We start from the raw sequence: 20891 nt of genomic DNA on the forward strand, positions 1-20891 counted from the left end.
CTTGGGGCTCCCCAGCAGGAGGCTCACTCAGGGAACCAGGATTTAACACCTTGCAGGCTGGGAAGCCGCCAATCCCTGGGGGCTGTGCAGGGAGACGGCTTTTTTGGTCGTACACCGAGCAGAGCACATGGTACCCCTGCGGCATATCGGAAGAAGTGGGTGATGAGGCACCCATGAGGGGTGCAGGAAGAAGGCACGTGCACTTGAAGGTGGGGGCCAGCCAGAGATTAAATACATCCCACTTGGGGCTGGAAAGCTTTACTGCTTCAGAATGGAGTGGAAAGAGACTGAGTCAGGATGCTCCTAAGGTAGTTTAACATCTCAGTCAAGACCTATTGGTCTTAGACAGCTCCAAGTTCAAATCCCTCCTCTGTCACTGTTTTCTGCAATAGCTAATGTTTCTTGGGAGGACTTCCTCTGGGTAATCTTTTTAGCCTCCGCAAATCATATGGGGTAGAGGAATTTTCTTCCCTCTTGAGTCAGGTGGCCCGGAGCCCAGAGGAGTGACGGAACTTGGCTAAGGCTGGAAAGCTATTGAGGACCAAGCTGGTCCGGAGTCTCTGCTCTCAGCCCCTCCCTCACAGAACCTTCTCACTTCACCCCATCCCCACACCCCACCCCATGACCTTGAGGAGTCACCTCCCTTCTCTCTCCCAAGTACCGCTCTCCTAGGGCAGTGGTTCTTAACCTTCCTCAGGCCTGGACCCTTTCAGACAGTTCCTTAGGTGGTGGTGACCCCCCAACTATAAAATTATTTTCGTTGCTACTTCATCACTGGAATATTGCTACTGTTATGAATCGTCATGTAAATATCTGATAGGCAGGATGTATTTTCATTGTTATAAATGAAACATAATTAAAGTATAGTGATTAATCCAAAACAACATGTACTTACAAATGGTGAAATATTTATTTTTAATGACAACTAAATGAATTTCTGTCTTGCAGCATGGTGTAGCATGGGTAGCAGTCTCATTGTAACAACGGTAAACCACCTCGCCACATTTTGCGACAGTGTGAGGAAAAAGCCAACATCAGTGCGAAGGTTGAGATAGCTTCTTTCTCACCACATCAGCATATCTGCATGCGGGCGACCCGCCTGGAGATGATAGAGGGGTGGTGTCTCGGTTCCTAAGACCATCGGAAATGTGTGTTTTCTGATGGTCTTAGGCAACCCCTGTGAAAGGGTCGCTTGACTCCCCAAGGGGTCACCACCCACAGGTTGAGAACAGCTGTGCTAGGGACTTTTGTAAGGATTAAACTAGACTGGCGGTGTTTCCTTCTGCCATGCATAAGGTCGCTGTGGGTCAGGACTGACTTGATAGCACTAGCCACAGCACGTTAGTGCTAGTTCGTACTGCTACTACAGAACCTCCCCCCCCCCAAGGAAATAAGCACACCGATAAACCCGCTGGTCAGGCTTATCTGACTCCCAGCAACTCTACAGAGGACAGAGTAGAACAGCTTCGTGGGCTTTCACGGCTGCACAGCTTTGGAGAAGCAGCCTGCCTCATCTTGATCCATCAGAGGGGGCACTGGGTTCAAGCTTTGGTTAGGAGACTAATGCTTTTCCCACTACACTACTTGGGCTCCTACCACATTCATATGGAATTTATTGATTATATGCCAGGGAACATTCCAGGCATATGAGAGAGATGACTGATAAACAGGTAGATGAATGATAGTAAATAGACAGATGATTTATAAATAAGCAGATGGATAGGTGACTGATGATTTATGATCAGCTCACAGATGGATAGATAGACAGGTGATTGGTAGGCCAGAGATAAAGAGATCGGTATCTGCTTGAGTTGACTCCTACTCATGGAGACCTCTGGTCAACCCAAATAAAGGCTGCCTGGTCATGCGCGGTCTTCACAATCGCTTACATGTTTCGACTGTTGTACCAGCCCATGTCGTGGAGGGTCTCCACCACCCTTACTGGCCCTCTCCCTCGTCAAACATGACGTCCCCTCCATCATATGACCCCCCCTGATGGAGTGCCCAAAGCAAGTGGGTAGGGCAGTGCTCGGCTGTGGTCCATCAGGATTGCAATAAAATCCCCAGTAAATGATTGCATCAGGCATTGTCTCTATGCATCCTCTCCTTCGATGCTTCATAAACTGGGAAACCCAACAGGAACAATAAAAAACAGAACTAAAATGAAACAGAAATAAATAATACTAATATAACAATAAAAATAAAGAGTGAGGAGGACAAGATCATTAGCAATATTAAAAAGAAAAGAAATTTCTATCGTGGAACAAGCAAATTCAGATTTGGATCAAGAAGGAGGTCAACTGACCGTGTATATTGCCCTGTGGTTCAATCCACCATAATAAAGCTTACAGCTGTTCTGTCTGATAGGACAGCTGTTCTCATCCCTGGCCTTTGGCCACAGGGCATCTGCTAGACAAGAGGCTCAGTGTGACTACATAGTCTGAAGATGGATTTTGGACTCCGACTGTCCTCCTTAGCCTTCTACAAATTGGATGCTCACAATTTACGCTCTTTTCCCTTCATCATATTTGGATTTTGTTATTGTCATCTTTGGATCACACAGGCTGGTGTGCTTCTTCCGTGCGGACTTAGTTGATGCCTCACTTAGATGGCTGCGTATTTGAATACAAGCCTTTAAGACCTCAGCCACTATTCCAATTGACAGCCGGCCACCATCTGCTTTCTTCACCACACTTTGTTGTAACACCCTTATCTTCAGTGATCTCTTCGTGAAAGTGAATATTGAGCAGGGCCATGTTAGAGCAACTAACTGTTTTGGACTGGGGCTAGAAGTGGGAGCCCAGAATCCATCTGCTCATCTATGGGTTATGAACGACTCTGGTTTACTTTAGCAGTGACATTTTCCTTTCATGAAAAACAACAACAACAAAATGAAAAACAAAAAAAAGAGATAAACATTATCAACCATCACTCTGGAGCATAAGGTGATTGCATTGATAACATCAATAATTTATCCAATGGCATAGAATGTAAGGTACTGTTAGGAAGAGGGGGTTACTGGAGTATGGTCCAGCTGTGAACGGCATACTGTGAGTTGTTGCTTTGTACAGACTGGTTTCTTAATAGATTCAGCTCGGTTCACGTTGAGCGTGGGGTTGGTGCACAACTAGCGGGAAGTTTCCTGGAACATTCCTTACAAAGGCAGATGCTTGCCTATCAGATTAATACCTGGCATATGAATGCAAGGGGAACATTGAGATACTAAATATATGGTGGTGTGGGTCCCATTCCACTTGACACCCACTAAATCAGGGGTCCCATGCAAGGTCCAACAACTGCCATTTCCACAGTCTTGGGTGGAAGCATCCTTTGTTTCCTCTCCCATCAGGGAATGTCAGTACTAAATCTTCGGGCTACAGGTACTTTTGAGGTGGGGCCCCATTCATTCAGCGAGGCTTCCACATCAAGGCCTTGTGGTGCGACATTTGGGGGATGCTGATCCTGGGGAGGCCAGTGTCGAAGTTCATCATAGTGCCTAGAGTCCATGTGGTACTTCACTGAGGGTTGGGTAGAAACACATTAGAGGTGTCGACCCCGGACCATAAAACTGGGTTTACTCTCACTTCGTTCCTCTGCAATGATTGTTTAGCCTCCCTTCCCAGTGTGAGGGTGCTCCTCCCCTTCACCCACCATAACCCCCAACAGAAATACCAGGGCCCTCTCTGAACTGTACATGCTACCCTCCCCTGGGCTGAGCTTGAATGTCCAGTACAGCGCTCCTCTCATTCCTGGGGAGGGGCCGTTGAAATATCTGCTCTTTAAAAGCCAATCACCAGACTTTTCTTCCTAGTCTGTGTTAGTCTGGAAGCCCCGCCCAAACCTGCTCATCCGCGTGGCCCTGCTGGTCTTTGGAATGTGGGTGACCTCGCTTCCAGTATCGCAGCAACATGCAAGCCACCACAGTATGGCAAACTGACAGGGGTGTGTGGCAGAAATAGGAAAACTAGATCATTTTAAATGGCAAAAAGCGTGAGGAAGCCCCTTAAGCAGAGTCATGATAACGAGTGGGGACATGTGAGGGTCTATTTTAGTGAGTCAATCAAGTCCAGCACTAAGCCGCTGCATCGCCAGAGATCTTTTGGGAAGCTAAGCTTACTTCCCAGAGGAAGGAGTCAGCTGCATGCCGATGGGGCGGCATGGTGCCCTGGGGGTTGAGAGTAAACAGCAAGTGCCAGCCTGCCGTGGGCATGGAACTGGAGCGGCAGGAACAGCTGATGAGTGGCAATTGGGCAGGGGGTAGATCTGGCAAGGAGAGACAGTCTTGAAGGTCACTGGAAGGAGTTTGCACACTGGGTAGCTTCAATCAAGGGAGTAATGAATGAGGCCTGGGAATCCCTGGGAAGGCAAACGATTACATTGCTGGGCAGTTAACCAAAACGTTGGAGGTGCTAGTTCACCTAGAGTTGTCTTGGGAGAAAGGTCTGGCTATCTATTTCCGAAAAGAATCCACCATTGCAAGCCCTGCAGAGCATAGTTCCACTCTGCCACACAGGGAGTCACCCTGAGGTGGTGCTGAATTGACGGCAACTTAAAGAACAGAACGAAAAATGAAATCTAGTTTATTGATTTGAAAGGTGGGCTTAGCTGCTGTGCCACCAATAGACTGTTGTAGGACTAGGGTGGGCAAGGAGCCCAGGGCCCCAGAGGGAGCAGGATGGAGGATGGGCTGTATAAGCAGGCGCTCCCAATGGAAAATAGAGAGGCCGCTTCCCGTCAGAGGAGCCCCCGGACACCCAAATCTTAGTGCGCAGGTGAATGTACAACCTCAGAATCCAAACAAAACCCCACTGCCGCCCAGTCCATTCTGACTCCCGGCGCCCCACGAGGACAGAGACCTGCCTGCGTGGCTTTCCGAGGCTGGGAATCATGACAGAAACACAGAGCCTCACCTTTAGCCCTCGGAGGGGTGGGTGGTTTCGAACGGCTGATCTTGAGCGTCAGCAGCCCAATGCGAAATCTTCTATGCCACCACCAGGCCTTATTGGACAAACTGGCAACAGTTTAAACCCAAAATCACAAGCCCGCAGTCTGACAGCCTGTCGAGGCAGAGTTTGCTCTCCTTTTCGGACTCTGTAGAAACAGTTCTACCACTATTCTGCCGTGCAGAGGTGTCCACTGGTGGCGCTGTGGCTTTTGTTCGTGCCCCCTCCCCCCGCGATGTTAATTGGATATAACTGCGTAGTCTGGGTATAGGATAGAAGTACACAACCTTTTCCTGCAAGGTTTATTAAGCAATAATAAATATTTTAGGCTAGATGCGCTACATAACCGCTGTCTTGGCGTGAAATGTCCATGGACGCTATGTAAATGAATCGACATAGTTCTGTTCTAATACAGCTTTATTTTAAAAAAGGACAGTGGGACAAATTTGACCCTTGGAGCAAGGTTTTCCCAGCCCCTGGTGAAGAATATTATTTGTATGCATTATCAAAAATTTGTTTTTTCTATAAGCCACTAAAAGACACCTGCCAAAACGCTTTTGTGAAAGACTTCAGCTTGCATGCTAGAGTCTGTCTTCACAGGGAGGCCGTCATTTAATTTAAAGATGATTTAGATCAGTAGTTTTTAAGTCGTAGGGATTTCTGGAGGGGACCTTAGAGGATGGTGGCAAGAGTGAGTTGGGGGGCTTTAGGTTCTTGCTTCTACCTCAAACTTGAGTCCTTCTCTAATGAAATTTCGCTTTGCTTATTAATTGAAGTCTTCTAATAAGAATTTGTTTTGAATAATGGGGATTGGAATCTAGAAAAGAATGTAAAAATCATAAATCTCATCCACTTGTTTGGAAATAACTTCTTCCAGTGTCACCCATTCAAGAACTACTCATAGAACAAACTAACATATAAAACTCATAAATGACAAAAACACACATACAAATGGATACTTGGAGTCACAACTATGAGTTGCTTTGAGAGTGTACTTGCGCAGTGGAGGGTGGGCACAGAACATTGACCCAAAGGGTCTCATGAAGATATAGACTCCCAACAGGAAATACAATGTCCCGGCATCATGTACAGCTATGGGGAGGCAAATTTCTGAGTCCTGTAAGGGGTGGGGGTGTAGACTGGCATTGGGCCGTCTTGGAGGTGCAGGATGATAAAGTGACTTGGACTTGCTGAAGCTCAGAATCGTGGCTTTGTCACTTGGTAGCTGGACAAGTTACTTATTCGACCCTTAGCTGATCTATTTTCCCAGCTGGAAAACTTCTATAACATCACCTCCCCTCCCAGGTTGATGGGCGGATTAGAAATATTTACCTGTGAAAGTAGCCTCACACAGTGCCAAGTGCTTGAGAAATGATGTCAATGGCACCTCTCTATTCCTTTTCCTTCCTGTTCTCAGGGATGTGGGATGAGCCAACTGCTGTCTGCGACCTTCTCCTGCTTCTTTCCTGTTGAGTCCAACCTCCGTGTTCCAATCTTGTCTTTTCAGGATGTGGCCAGGTTCTTCAGGTCCCCCGGGGTCAAATTTTGTTGGAGAGCTACCCCCTTAATGCTCACTGTGAGTGGACCATTCATGCCCAGCCTGGGTTTAACCTCCAACTAAGGTAAGGTGCTGGGGTCAGAAAAATGGAGTCTGGGGTCATAAGGATACACAATAAAGGAATGGAGGGGTCTGGATCTTAGTCAAATGCGTCATTCATCACCCTAGAACAGTGGGGTTCAAATGGTTTGGGTCCAAAAAGAATACCCACAAATACTGAGGGAAATATATGCACCCACAAGTATTTAGCGGTTCTTTCCTCCTTCCGCTGTATTACATTGAGATCCATGGGTGGGATGTGAAGACATTAAAAGCATAAATATAGTTTTCAAGGAATATGTACTCTAGACCAGAGTTTCTGCTTATTGGAGCTGTTTTAATTTCTGCTCTCAGAACAATGACTTCCACTCCCACAACAAATAAATCAATTCTCTTCCTTGTGTAGAAAACAAACCATCCCTTTTTACAGTGTGTGTCAGTAATCAGCAAATAGTTACCATCGACCATCGTCCAGATGACGATGCGTCCTACATAGCAAACGTCGATGGAGAACCCAAGAGGCCTGCTGTGTGAGCGCTAGTCTCTGCCGCGCTTTTGTGCCTGGAGCAGATATCCTGGCTGTTGGTTTCCACGGAGTCAGCTCCAGGAAGGAAGTGCCCTTGGTCCTGCATCTCCACGATGGTTGGGATGGCCGAGTCCACTGTTGCAGCTCTTGTGTCGGCCCGTCTCATTGAAGGGGCTCCTTGCTTCTGCTGGCCCTCACTTTGCCAAACAGAATGTCCCCCAGGTGCCTGCTGGGTGCTTGTAAGAGGAAATGTTCAAAGGACTGGGGCCGCCGGGGCATCTCCTTGCCCCTGGAGAGCACGGCTCCTTTGTCTCTCCCAGGATTCAGCGGTCCACCCATTCTGGAGATTTCTGGGAACCTTGGCCACTTAGCGCTTCTGTAGATGGATATCTTCAGTTATCCACTGCATACGAAATGCCCCCCCCCAAAAAAAACCCTTGGATTCCCCCCCCCAAAGCTGTGTTTATATATATATATATATTTACAAAACAACCATATTACCTTCAAAAGTACTCTCCATTACACTTAGTACATTTGTCCAATCTGAGATTACATTCTTGGAAACATTTTTCAAACTCACCTGTCTGTATGACTGACAGTACCTCCCTCATTTTTTTCTTCACCGCTTCTACATCCTGAAATCGCTGTCCTTTCACATCCCTCTTCAATTGTGGAAACAGAAAGGAGTCACACAGAGCCAGGTCAGGTGAATAAGATGTGTGGTGCAAGAGAGACATACTGCTTTTTGCCAACAACTGACACTTGAGATGGCTGTGTGAGCAGGTATATTGTCATGGTGGCAAAACCAGTCCTCTGTCTGCCACCACCTGGGCCATTGATGTCACACACTGTTACACAATCTTTTCAGAACCTCTAAATAGAAAGCTTGATTAACAGTCTGACCTGGTGGAATGACCTCCAAATGCAGAATGAGTTGACATTTTCCTCCATTTGGGAAGTTGATGGCCATCCAGAGCAAGGTTTGTCATTAATCAACATTTCACTTTTTTTGAAATGAGAAAATCACTTGTACACATGAGCTATCAGGGGAAGCCAGCCCCTAACACATCATTACGGATCCGGTAGGCACAATTGTACAGCGATAAAAAGATCATAGTAAAGTTATAGAGAGTATGAGAGATAGAAGTATTGAAATAAATGGAGTCAGACACAATTCATGGTAGCATGCTCACCTCAGCCCCGCTTGGTGGTCCACATGGAGGGAGAGAGAGATATTTAATTCTAGCCCAGGCTTTTTATATTCTCTGGGGACATGCAAGCCCCCTAATTACAGGTGAGGACAAACTTCACAGGAAGGGGTTGTGCTATAGATAATACAGTAATGAGAGGGGGTGGTCTAGGGAAATACACACAATAGGAAGAGGAGGGATTGGGGTATACATGTGACAAGGTGGGCGGATCCTAGGTACAGGATAGCAGTCTAACCTTGGATGTCACAGAGCCAGTTTGGCCTGTCCCCTGGCTCAACTGATAGAGACCATTATCTGGGGTGTGAACTCCACCTACAGGAACCAAGCTAATGGTCACAGGTCCCCACCCCTGTGGTGTGGGGAGACAGCAGTCTGGCAGGGACTGCCTTCAGGGAAGATGCCTATGAGCACTGACCTCCCCCCACAATGAGCTTTTCTCATAGATTTGTTCTTGTAACTGTGTTCAACAGTTTCTGCAGCATTTTCCCCCAAGCAGGAAACCAAATTTCACAGCTGCACGCTGTTCTCTTAAATCAGCCATCCCCCCAAAAAAGGTTCGAGCGAAACTGCTTTTATGAAAAAATTCACGGTGACCAGAGAGAACCTTGCCAGGAAATGCCACTGGGCTCACTAACGCGAGCGAGTTGCTGGATGTTCGCCTGGTGGGGATACTGTATACTACAAAAGCTCCACTCCACCAGCGCAATTCTGATTTTTGTGGGGTACCCCCTCATATAAGCAAGGTTTCAGTAAGTGCGGTTTGTTCTGGATGGATCCATGAGCCCAGGGGTTGTCACATGGTAGATGGCGTCTCAAAGGGCATGCTATCCTCCCAGGAAGGGAACCCACCCTGGAGGTGTCCATTGTAAAACACATCCTCCTGAGCAGCCCTTGGCAGTTGGTCTCCTCATTCCCTGGGGCCTGGGGTTCCGAATAAGGTTTATCAGCTGGACTTCCCAAAAGAAGCCTAGATTAAGTAGGCAGTGAAGAGGCCCCATTGCTCTGTTTACTGGGCTCGAGTCTTTGTCTCCCAGGGATGATCAGCTCAGGTATTAATGCCGCATGTGAATATTTCAGCTGCTCAGAAACCAGGCCAAGTGGTCCCCTCAGAACTCTTCTAAGATACAAAAAAACTCCAAACAAAATGATAAATGATTTGAGAAGCATGTCACCTGCCCAGGAAAGTGTCTTAGGGAAGCCTAGAAATATGTAGATTTCTCTCCAGCTCATGAAACCAGGGCCTCCTGGCCAGGAGGATCCTAATGATGGCTGTACTCAGAAGCATTTGCACAATGCTGAGCCAAAGCTGAGTGGTTGTCCTGGATGCCCCTCTGCCCACCTCCGACCACAGCCAGGCCATCCCATCAGTGTTCTCACGCTTAACATAATCCCTAGTGTGTCCAAGCCTTTCCGTCTCCACTGCCCCTGTTCCATCTCAAACCACCCCCAACTCTGACTTTATTCTGCACGGCCTGCTGTCTTCCCTGTCTCTACCCTTGTCAGCTCTGTGATATCACAGTCTAAGACTAACTAAGGCCCTCAACCTTTGTAATGCACAGTCCTTTGATGTAGTTTCTCATGTTGTGGTGAGCCCCGTATGTGGGCATATCTTCAAGTGGGCAGACCCACCTGGAGACAGAGAGAGGAGCCGTGTCTTGGTTCCTAAGACCATTGGAAATAGGTGTTTTCTGATTTTCCTAGGCCACCTCTGTGAAAGGCTTGTTTGACCCCCAACCACTGAGCTAGAGTGATGCTTTCTTTTTTTGAGTGATTCTTTAAACTCCTAAGTGATTATTTCTGCGTTGAACCCTCCTAGTGGCGTCCTCTGGGACTTGGAATCAGAGCCAAACCCCTAACCACAGAGAATGGGGCTCCTGCTCCCCATGTTGACCTCACTCTTACCACTCCTGCCCTCACACAGCACCCTGCAGATCCCTGGACTTGGCTTCATTCCCCAAACATGCCAAGCTCATTGCTGCCTAGAGTCCCCTGCTTGAACCACTCTCCTCTGGCTCCGTCACATTACTGACTCCCTTTCTTCATTTAAATCTCTGCCCAAACATGGCATCGCCTGTTTCTCTGAACTGATGTAGCCCAGTGTCTTGAGACTGAAGACACCAGTTTACCAGCTCGCTCCCATGCCTGGGATCCTGATAGGCAGCTGCTTGGTCAACCTTTCAGAAGATAATTGCTGGCGGATCCTTCAAGTTGAGATGATTACACAGTGTTTCCTCCTCCATTGCTCGCTCTTGCAAAAACAATAGATGCTTTTCCATCCTCTAAGAAGAGTGATAAAGTAGGATCCATTCAATGAGCTATTCAACAGTATTTACTGTATGCCAGGCTCTGGACTGGGCACTCTGGGAACAATGGTAAGACAAGACAGATCGATGTTCCGGCCCTCTTAGAACTTGGGATCTTAGTGGAGGAGCCAGGCACCGAACAGTCAACAAGGAGCTAACTTTGGTTCAACCCTGGGAGGAGCATTGGGTACCTCCTAGAAAGAATGCTTAGGGAACAGTTTGAGGCTGAGATATTTAGCTGAGGTCTGAGGGAGGCAGAGGGCCCAGCCAAGCAGGGTGAGAGGCAAAGCGATCTCAGGCACCAGGATGTGCAGAGTCTCTGATCAGCATGTGGCATGCTGTCTATACCTGGGAATGCATGTGTGTGTGTGTGCATGCATGCGTATCCTGTACATATACCCCAACAGTAAAGGAAATTCATCTGACCCTAAATCCCCCAGGTCTGTTTCCTGTCAGGCCGCCTACTCCATCATTTCTCAACACCTGCTGCTCATCCTGAGACTTTGGCAATTTCCACAAGACCTAGGAGTGTCCAAGGCTGCCCTGTTCTCTGTCCCGCCTCTTCCTGCAGGTTTGTCATGTTGAGCCTGGAGTTTGACTACCTGTGCCAGTATGACTACGTTGAGGTCCGCGACGGGGACAACAGTGGCAGTCAGATCATCAAGCGTTTCTGTGGCAACGAGCGGCCGGCTCCCATTCAGAGCACGGGCTCCTCGCTCCACGTCCTCTTCCATTCCGATGGCTCTAAGAACTTTGATGGCTTCCACGCCGTTTTTGAGCAGATCACAGGTAAAGCCAGGGAGACAAATATAACCTTTTCTGGTTCTATTCCAGGCAGATATTGCCCCTCTTCCTGCTCAGGCTCATTAAAACCTCTCATGCTGGGCTCTCAGAAGTAACCTACCTAACAAAAATAAATGGAAAACGGCGGGCTGCATTTCAGAAAGGTCCACTCAGCACCAGAAATAGGAAGTCATATTCCTTCCCAGGTGTGGTCGCCGAAGCCCAGAAAGGTTGGGTAATTGTGCCAGGATCACACAGCTTTGAGGGGTGGAACCACACATTGTACACACTCTGGCGCCCTCCTTAGGGGGCCTCTCACGGTCAAGGGCACTGACTGGATCCGGAGCAGAACGAGCCCTGGGCAATGGTATTGGCAAAGGTGTTCAGCTTCAGAGCAGCATGAGAGCCTCCACTGCGTGACAGGTGGTGGCTGTGGCTTGGCCAGCCATAGACCCGAGCCCGCCACATGCAAAGCGGGAATTATACCATGGGATCAGTCACCAGTGTTCCCAGTTTAGACATTTCCAAATCCTAAAAACAAGTCCCGCCAGGCCTCCGGGCGGAAAGACATCAATTCACACTGCTCCGTGTCTTTTTCTTGTACAGCCTGTTCTTCGTCTCCTTGTTTCCATGACGGCACGTGCCTCCTAGACAAAGCCGGATCCTACAAGTGTGCCTGCCTGGCAGGCTACACCGGGCGGTACTGTGAAAGTCGTGAGTATATCTATAAGGGGATTTGAAGCTCAGACATCACTGGAGCCTGGAAAGGAGAGGGCTTTGGGAACTTGAAAGGGCTTTTGTTGCCTGGATATCAAGAAGGGCCTGCCTGTCCAAGAGGGCAGAGAGTCCAGCCTCGCCCACTGAGTGGTTCTCAGGAAGGTGGGGCACCCTTTATATCAGGTTGACTGGACCTGTCGAGATTTACCTACTGCTACTTCCAACCCTCCTAAGACACACAAACCTCTCAAAAAGATACACTTCAATGGCCTCAGATCACATTCAGATCTCAGAGGCATTGGGAAAAGATCGAAAATGGAAACCCACTGTCTGATGCTCTCTTCCAGTTCTGCGTCTGTCCCTGCGAAGATCTGTCCCGAGTTCGCATTCGGAGGGTCCATCTAAGTATGTGGGTAGTGTGCATGGTAGCAAGTAAGGGCATTGGCTAGATGGCCCCATCCTCCTCCCACTGAGTCAACTCTGACTCATCACGACCCTATCTGGGGCCCCTGGGACTAGGACTCTTTATCGGGGGGGCAGCTTTCTCTTTCTCACGAGGAGCAGCTGGTGGGTCTGCGCCCAACCCCTCGCTCACAGGGCTGTCACGTGTTTATTCTCTGCTTGTGCAAGAAGTACCACCACTGGCGGCATCTTGCTCTGCGCGCTACTGTAGCGGGAGTGGGTAGCTTTCAAGAGGCGGCATCTCTCTCTTGCCGTTCCTGAGACTCCGCGTCTGTGGCTGTGTGGGTCCCCTTCTTGTCTGTGGCCCCGGGTGTTCTGAGGTTGGCTGGCGTGTCGTCACCCCTCATGTGGCATCTCTCTACCTTCTCTGGATACGTCTCTGTATCTTTCCTGGTGTTTCTATAACTCAGAGGTGAGTAGATTTAGCGTCTACCCTACACTGGTTTGGCCTTTCTAATGTAACCAAAGAAAATCCCTGTTTCCAAAGAGAATCTCATTTAAGGCCAGGAATTCTACACATATTTTGGGAAGACATGATTTAATCCATCACGATACTTAAGAATGATGTCTGCTTCTTCATTGCAGTCTTGTGGAATTTTCCCATAGAATGCGTGAGGCAGGATAGGGACCTTGTTTCAAGAACTTGCAGAGAGTGTGATTCTAGGGTCTTATTAATTGTAGATTTGGAGCAAATCTCTGCAGATTCAGAGAGAAATAAGACAAAAAATATGGCTTAGTTCTCTGATTAGGCCTTTGGTTAATTAAAAACCAAACAATCAAGCTTGAAAGGCAAAATTGCAGGGAAAGAAAATAACATAAAATAAGCAAAATGACTTTAAGAAGTGTGATCAAAGCAGGGGAAGGAGGGAAAAAGAAAGGAAAGATAAAATAAGTCCCCAAGGTGATGAGGATATTTGAGTGACTTGTGAGCCCCAAATTTCTACTTCACTATTATTCTAGCCAGAATATATATCTATAGACACACACACACACAATGTAAGGTATGCATTGTGAACTTATTCATAATTGAATTCAGAAACGGTCTCAAATTTCTTTAAAACACTGTCAAAGATTGGCAAGAAAACTTTCCCTTGCCAATTTTCAAAATCTTCCCAAAGCACAGTTCTCTTAGTGCAATACAGAAGTAGCTGGGTGAAGATACTGGCAGTGGGTGTCTGATACGCCATTAGTTGGCATAAATATGGGGTTACTTGTGTTATTGTTTGGCTATATGATTCAGGTTTGTTTTTTCCCCTCAGGAAGTTTGGGATGAGCTCCAAATAACTCAGCGGTAGGAAGCATTGCAGACATTGGCTGTGGAAACGTCCCTATTAATTTCTAAACAAACACTAACCATTTTTCTAGAATAATTGGTTAGGAAAACAAAATGCTAAAAAAGGAAGAAAAATATCCAAAGCATTCCCTTGGAGGAAATTCTTCAGAACTATAAAGAAACTCAAGATTTCTGGGATTCCCCAAATGCTAAAATGTCCAAATTGGACAAGACACTGGTTTAAAATTTAAAAAAAGAAGTAGTTTTAAGAACATAACAGCCACTATTAATGAGAACTTTATCCTTTATTTATATGATACCAAATATGATGAGGGAAACTCCTTGGTTGAATGAAGATGCTTTGGTGGTTAACCCTCCTCCGTCTCTGTGGAAGGTAACAAGTCCACGCAGACTCCTGGCGACCTCGGCGGTGTCACCGCTGCACTCTGCTCCATTCATTGTCATTGCCTGGTTTGTCAGAGGTAGACCATCAGGCTTTTCTTCGGAGGTGCCCCTGGCTGGGCTTGAACCTCCAGCCTCTCATTTGGCAGCCGAGTGCTTGAATGGTGTCCCTACTCAGGGACTCCGGAAAAAGGTAGATTGCTCCTTTTTGCCAATGTAGGGTTTTCAGCTGAATGGTGCAGGAGACTGGTCCCCAATAAATCTGAACACAGAAGCCAGAAGCTCTTATTGCCCACGTACGTACTTTACCATCGCTCAGCCAGAGTTCTTGCCATGTGCTAAAACCCAGGCAACTGATCTACAAACAGTTGTTAGTCTATTATCTTACAAGTGACTCTTCCCATCCCAGGTCATCTCAAAAGACTTCCCATCCCAGGTCAGAGCTGTTTGTCTCTTCCCCAAAGAGGGTCCTGATTGATTGGCTGTCTTTTCAGTGATATCAGTTATTCTTTGCAGTTTGTGTGTGTACGTGCGTATGTGCATGTGTATCATGTGTCTGTAAGTGGGAATATAGTAGAAATAGATTTTTTGCTTAATCACAGAGTAAATATACGAGAGCTGCAAAAAGTTTCATGGAGAAATTCCATTATCTTTTTATTCCATCTTTCCATGAACTTTTCAGAGTTCTCTCTTATACTTATAAAAAAAATAAGCCAAAAAAGAAAACAACAACAAAAACACCAAGCCAGTTTACTGCCATTGAGTTAATTCCAACTCATAATTTCCCTTTAGGACAGTGTAGGACTGTCCCGGTGAGATTTTGAGACTGTTACTCTTTACAGAAGTAGAAAACCTCATCTTTTCCCCACGGTTCGGCTGCTGGTTTCAAACTGCTGACCTTGCAGTGAGCAGCCCAACACACAGCCACGATGCCATCAGAGGGCCTTGTTTTCCTGATCCTGGTTCCTAGTGGAACTGCTGTTTACAGTTTGGTGTGTATCCTTTTCGACTTCTTTCTATAGTGTGCAGACTTCAAGTTATCTGTCAGGGGAAGCCAGCCCCAAACACATCATTACGGGTCCGGTAGGTGCAATTGTACAGCGATAATAAGTAAAGATCATAGTAAAGTTATAGAGAGCATGAGAGATAGAAGTATTGAAATAAATGGAGTCAGACACAATTCATGGTAGCATGTTCTCCTCAGTCCCGCTTGGTGGTCCACGTGGAAGGAAAGAGAGATATTTAATGCTAGCCCAAGCTTTTACATTCTCTGGGGACATGCAAGCCTCCTAATTACAGGTGAGGACATACGTCACAGGAAGGGGTTGTGCTACAGGTAATACAGTAATGGGAGGGGGTGATTTAGGGGTATCCACGCAATAGGAAGAGGAGGGATTGGGGGTATACATGTGGCAAGATGGGCGGGTCCTAGATACAGGATGGCAGCCTAACTTTGGATGTCACAGAGCAGGTTTGCCTGTTCCCTGGGGGCAACTGATAGAGACCATTATTGGTGGGGTGTGAACTCCACCTACAGAAACCAAGCTAATGGTCGCAGGCCCCCACCCCTGTGGTGTGGGGAGACAGCAGTCTGGCAGGGACTGTCTTCAGGGAAGATGCCTGTGAGTACTGACCTCCCCCCACAGTTATCTGTAAGGTAGGCCCTTGTTTCCACCAGTGGTTTTCAAGGGGCCTGTTCTTGACTCCAGGGGACCCTTCCCAGTGTCTGGACACCGTGTTGGTTGTCCTTACCGGGGAGGGCGAGAATGGATTGCTGACATCTAGAGGCTCTAGACTGGGGTGCTGGTGGACATCAGGCAGCAGCACCCCTCTATAACATGAAGGCTAGGAGGTCAGAATGTCAGCAGCACACAGGGCGAGAAACCTGGTTTCAAACAGAAGTGGATGATGGCATTCTGAAGCTGGGCAGAAATTGGGGGCACTCTCCAAATGAAGGGTTAGGGAGACAAGCCTCGCTTTTACAAATTCAACGATTGTAGCAAACCTTTCTCAGGGCCCAAACATTTAGGAAAATGCTTCGGGAGTGTCTGAAGTGTGCTCTGCAAACTACCTTTTTCAAACCACAGCTGGACACTGAGTATGTCCCCACGTGTTATTTTCCAAACGAGAAGTTTCCCCAGGGCAGTACGTGTAGGCCGACCTTGCTTGAAAACAAATGATTGCCAGGCGTTCCTTTATGGGTGGATGTGCAAACAAACGCTTAGTCAGTCCCTTAAGATAGACTGTATGTTGCTTCTGCTTCCTTACTGTGATGAAGAGTATCATCCTAAACCCTCCTCCCCAAATCCTCACTGTCTTCAAGCGGATTCTGACTCATAGTAACCCTATAAGCAGCATTGAGACTTTAAATCTTTATGGGGGCAGACAGCCTCACCTGTCTTCTGTGGAGCAACTAGTGGGTTTGAACCACTGACCCTATGTTTAGCATGTCAGTGCCTGGCCTATTACCCCACCAGGGCTCTTTCCAAGAGTAGCAGAGGTACACAGATTAATTTGCCCACATGTAGGGGTTTGTGGGAGGAGCCCCGGTGGTTCAGTAGCTAAGGACTTGGCTGCTAACTGAAGGATCGATGCTCAGCCCCACCCGCCCCTCAGCAGGCCCAGAGGTCAACTTGTGAGAGGAAAGCCTGCGAAGCTGTATGAGGCGGTGCAACTCCATCAGGCAGAATGGAGGAGAGGTTTTTTTTTGTTTTTTTTTTAATTAAAAAACATTTTATTAGGGGCTCATACAACTCTTATCACAATCCATACATATATATACATCAATTGTATAAAACACATCTGTACATTCTTTGCCCTAATCATTTTCTTTTTTTAATTTTTTTATCTTTTTTTTAAATTTTAACAATTTATTAGGGGCTCATACAATTCTTATCACAGTTCATACATATACATACATCAATTGTATAAAGCACATCTGTACAGTCCCTGCCCTAATCATTTTTTTCTCCTCTTTTCTTTTTTTACATTTTATTAGGGACCCATACAACTCTTATCACCATCCATACATATACATACATCAATTGTATAAAGCACATCCATACATTCCCTGCCCCAATCATTCTCAAAGCATTTGCTCTCCACTTAAGCCCCTTGCATCAGGTCCTCTTTTTTTTTCCCCTCCCTCCCCTTTCCCCCCTCCCTCATGTGCCCTTGGTAATTTATACCTCGTTATTTTGTCATATCTTGCCCTATCCGGAGTCTCCCTCCCCCCTTCTCTGCTGTCCCTCTCCCAGGGAAGAGGTCACATGTGGATCCTTGTAATCAGTTCCCCCCTTCCAACCCACTCACCCTCCACTCTCCCAGCATCGCCCCTCACACCCTTGGTCCTGAAGGTATCATCCACCCTGGATTCCCTGTACCTCCAGCCCTCATATGTACCAGTGTACAGCCTCTGCCCTATCCAGTCCTGCAAGGTAGAATTCGGATCATGGTAGTTGGGGGGAGGAAGCATCCAGGATCTGGGGGAAAGCTGTGTTCTTCATCGGTACTACCTCGCACCCTAATTAACCCATCTCCTCTCCTAAACCCCTCTATGAGGGGATCTCCATTGGCTGACACTTGGGCCTTGGGTCTCCACTCTGCACTTCCCCCTTCATTTAATATGGTATATATATACATATACATATACACATATATATACACACTTATATCTTTTTTTTTTTGCATGATGCCTTATACCTGGTCCCTTGGCACCTCGTGATCGCACTGGCCGGTGTGCTTCTTCCATGTGGGCTTTGTTGCTTCTGCGCTAGATGGCTGCTTGTTCACCTTCAAGCCTTTAAGACCCCAGACACTATCTCTTTTGATAGCCGGGCACCATCAGCTTTCTTCACCACATTTGCTTATGCACCCATTTGTCTTCAGCGATCCTATCATGGAGGTGTGCAGTCAATGATATGATTTTTTGTTCTTTGATGCCTGGTAACTGATCCCTTTGGGACCACTCGATCACACAGGCTGGTGTGTTCTTCCATGTGGACTTTGTTGCTTCTGAGCTAGATGGCCGCTTGTTTATCTTCAAGCCTTTAAGACCCCAGTCACTATCTCTTTTGATAGCCGGGCACCATCAGCTTTCTTCACCACATTTACTTGTTCACCCACTTTGGCTCCAGCCGTTGTGTCGGGAGAGTGAGCATCATAGAGTTCCAATTTAATAAAAGAAGGTATTCATGCATTGAGGGAGTGTTTGAGTAGAGGCCCAAGGTCCTTCCGCCACCTTAATACTTCACCTATAAATATAGACACATAGATCTATTTCCCCATCTTCCTATATATATTTGCATGTACATGTCTTTGTCTAGACCTCCATGAATGCCGTTTGACTCCTAGCTCTTTCCTCCATCTCCCTTGACTTTCCTCCTGCCCTACTACCATGCTTCATTGCCACCTGGGCTAGAGTATACCTCTTCTCTAAGCAACCTTACCCTTGATTATTTCCCACCAGGCCTGCCACTCCCCCTTCTCTACCATTTGGGGTCCCGTGTTTTTCCCTTGTCCCTGGGTTTGTTAACACCACTTCCTTACCCCCCCTACCCCCCCACCCCAAGTCCCCCCGGAACTGTCGGTCCCGTTGTTTTTCCTCCAGATAGTTCATCCAGCCTGTCCTATTCAGACAGACCTGTGGAGTCACTAACATGCAGAAAACAAGACAGAGGAAAACAAAGCAACAGTATACAACCAGACAACAAAACAACAACAACAAACCACTGACAAAGAACAGAACAAAACTGTTCACAAGAGAAAAGCTTGTAGTTAGTTCAGGGATCGTTTGCTGGCCCTTAGGAGCGTTTTCCAGTCCAGTCTGTTGGGGCACCACGCCCTGGCCCCAAAGTCCACTTTCAGCATTCCCTGGGGACCTTGCCACTCCATTCCCGTGCTGTTCCACTGCACTCCCCCAGTGCTTTGCCTCGGTGTGATGGGATCAGGTCAAGTGCAATTCCCACACTGTGTCTCCGGTGCTGTCCCCTGTATCGCCCTTAGTCACTGAGGGGCATCATGTCTCATAGTAGGGCCAGCCATGTTGTTCTCTCTGTGGACTGGCTGCTCTACTCAGGAACATCATCATCACGGCCTGGTGGGCCAGGCTGTGCTCCACTATCTCCTCCTGCCCCTTCATCTGCTCCCGTGTGATCTGATCAGATATGTCCATCTCCCATAGCTGCAGAGTCAGTGTCGTCCTTTGGAACACATTCTTTTCGGGGAAGGGCAGGAATCCACTTAATTTATGGTGCTGGGGCCAGCCTCCCAGACCTCTCCACTGGTTCCCTCCTCCACGCCGGGATATTGCATTCACAGCTTGCGACACTGGGTTGAAGTCTGGTCCCACTTTCCCTGTGGAGATATAAACAATACCCTTCCATTGGGTGGATTAATGCCCCATGACCCCACTACCCTTTTCTTCCTTGTATTCATCCTTTTGTTTTCCTTTCCCCACCTGGAGGAGAGGTTTTTATAAGATAACCCCCAGACGTTGACTGGTGGGTTCAAAGGCTATACAAGGGTGTACCCCTCCCCGCACTCCACCCCGCAAAAAAAAAAAAAAAGACGTAATAAAAGCTTCACTGGGCAAACTGAACGACTTACAGATTTGACCAATGTATTCAGTGTAATGGAGAGGATTGTCAAGGTGACAAGGTTGTTTTGTAAACATTTAGATACATAGCTTTGGGAGGAAAAATTCCATTTTGGGGGGCAGGTATCCCCTCATGCATATTTTTATGTTTGGGAGCGATTGCCAAAGCTGTTGGTCAAAGGCTTTATCAATTTACACGATGAAGCGTCCTGAACACCAGTCTTTAAAATCGGGATCGCGCCTGCCTTCCACAAATGAGCATCTGTTCTCGTCGTCGACCTTGCAGTGCATTCACGTTCAGAGCGATCCCATGGGTCAGCGGAGCATTCGCACGCAGACTGTGTGGGGTGGCCCGTGGGGAATGTGGAAGCATCCAGCGTGGGCCTGGCCTCACTCCAGTTACTCTAGGTAACTAGGGTGTGAGAATCCCGGATCTTGGGGTCTTCAAGTACCGCTTATGCCAGGCAGCTCCTTCCCCATGTTGTTTCCCAGAGAAGAAAAACTTTCCCCTGCTCCCGGGTGACCTCCTCTGGGGAGTGGGCCCCCTCCTCAGCTTTGGGGCCAAGAAAACCTCTGCCAGTACCCCCTCGACCTCAGCCTCTCTGGCCCACCATGTAAGAAAGCGGAGCCCCTTTCTCCCCTCTCTCTGAAGTTTCCTGTTTCTTTGTATGGAGCACAACGACAAAATAAGTTCTCCAGTAAATGGTCAGAATCTTGTTTTGAACAAGTGGCGAGCAAGGGATTCATTGCCCTGCTCCAATTTCCATGTCGCCTTTGTTCCCCTGGCCCAGTTGACGATGCTGGGCTCTCCCCGCACGCATCCTAATGAAGGGGGATGAAACAGGCCCATCCGCGGGCACAGTGCTCACACTGCAGGCTCTGGCACGCCTTTGAACGAAACAAAACGGCTTCCACCAATTAAAGGAGAACGGTGACTCTGGATTCATTTGGGTTTGGGAGCAGCTGCAGGTTTCCCACTGGCTTGTCCCAAGGGCTGGGAAGAAACGGGCTGGGAAGAAAGTGGGATGAGAAGCCCACTTTAAACTTCGGCTTCAAACGGTGAACCCGCGTTTCTCGT

The 20891-nt window shown here is 47.6% G+C and overlaps 1 protein-coding gene across 1 annotated transcript in view; it reads left to right on the plus strand.

Moving 5' to 3' along the window:
* PAMR1 (peptidase domain containing associated with muscle regeneration 1) overlaps nucleotides 1–20891 on the plus strand; it is a 94167-nt gene that overhangs the window by 47627 nt on the left and 25649 nt on the right. Inside the window, exons 4-6 of the mRNA XM_075548366.1 lie at nucleotides 6451–6565; nucleotides 11152–11369; nucleotides 11970–12077. Of these exons, the coding sequence (XP_075404481.1) occupies nucleotides 6451–6565; nucleotides 11152–11369; nucleotides 11970–12077 (441 nt within the window). The remainder of the gene's footprint in view (nucleotides 1–6450; nucleotides 6566–11151; nucleotides 11370–11969; nucleotides 12078–20891) is intronic.

This window comes from Tenrec ecaudatus, chromosome 4 (assembly GCF_050624435.1).
Source record: "Tenrec ecaudatus isolate mTenEca1 chromosome 4, mTenEca1.hap1, whole genome shotgun sequence".
In the NCBI taxonomy this organism is placed as follows: Eukaryota; Metazoa; Chordata; class Mammalia; order Afrosoricida; family Tenrecidae; genus Tenrec; species Tenrec ecaudatus.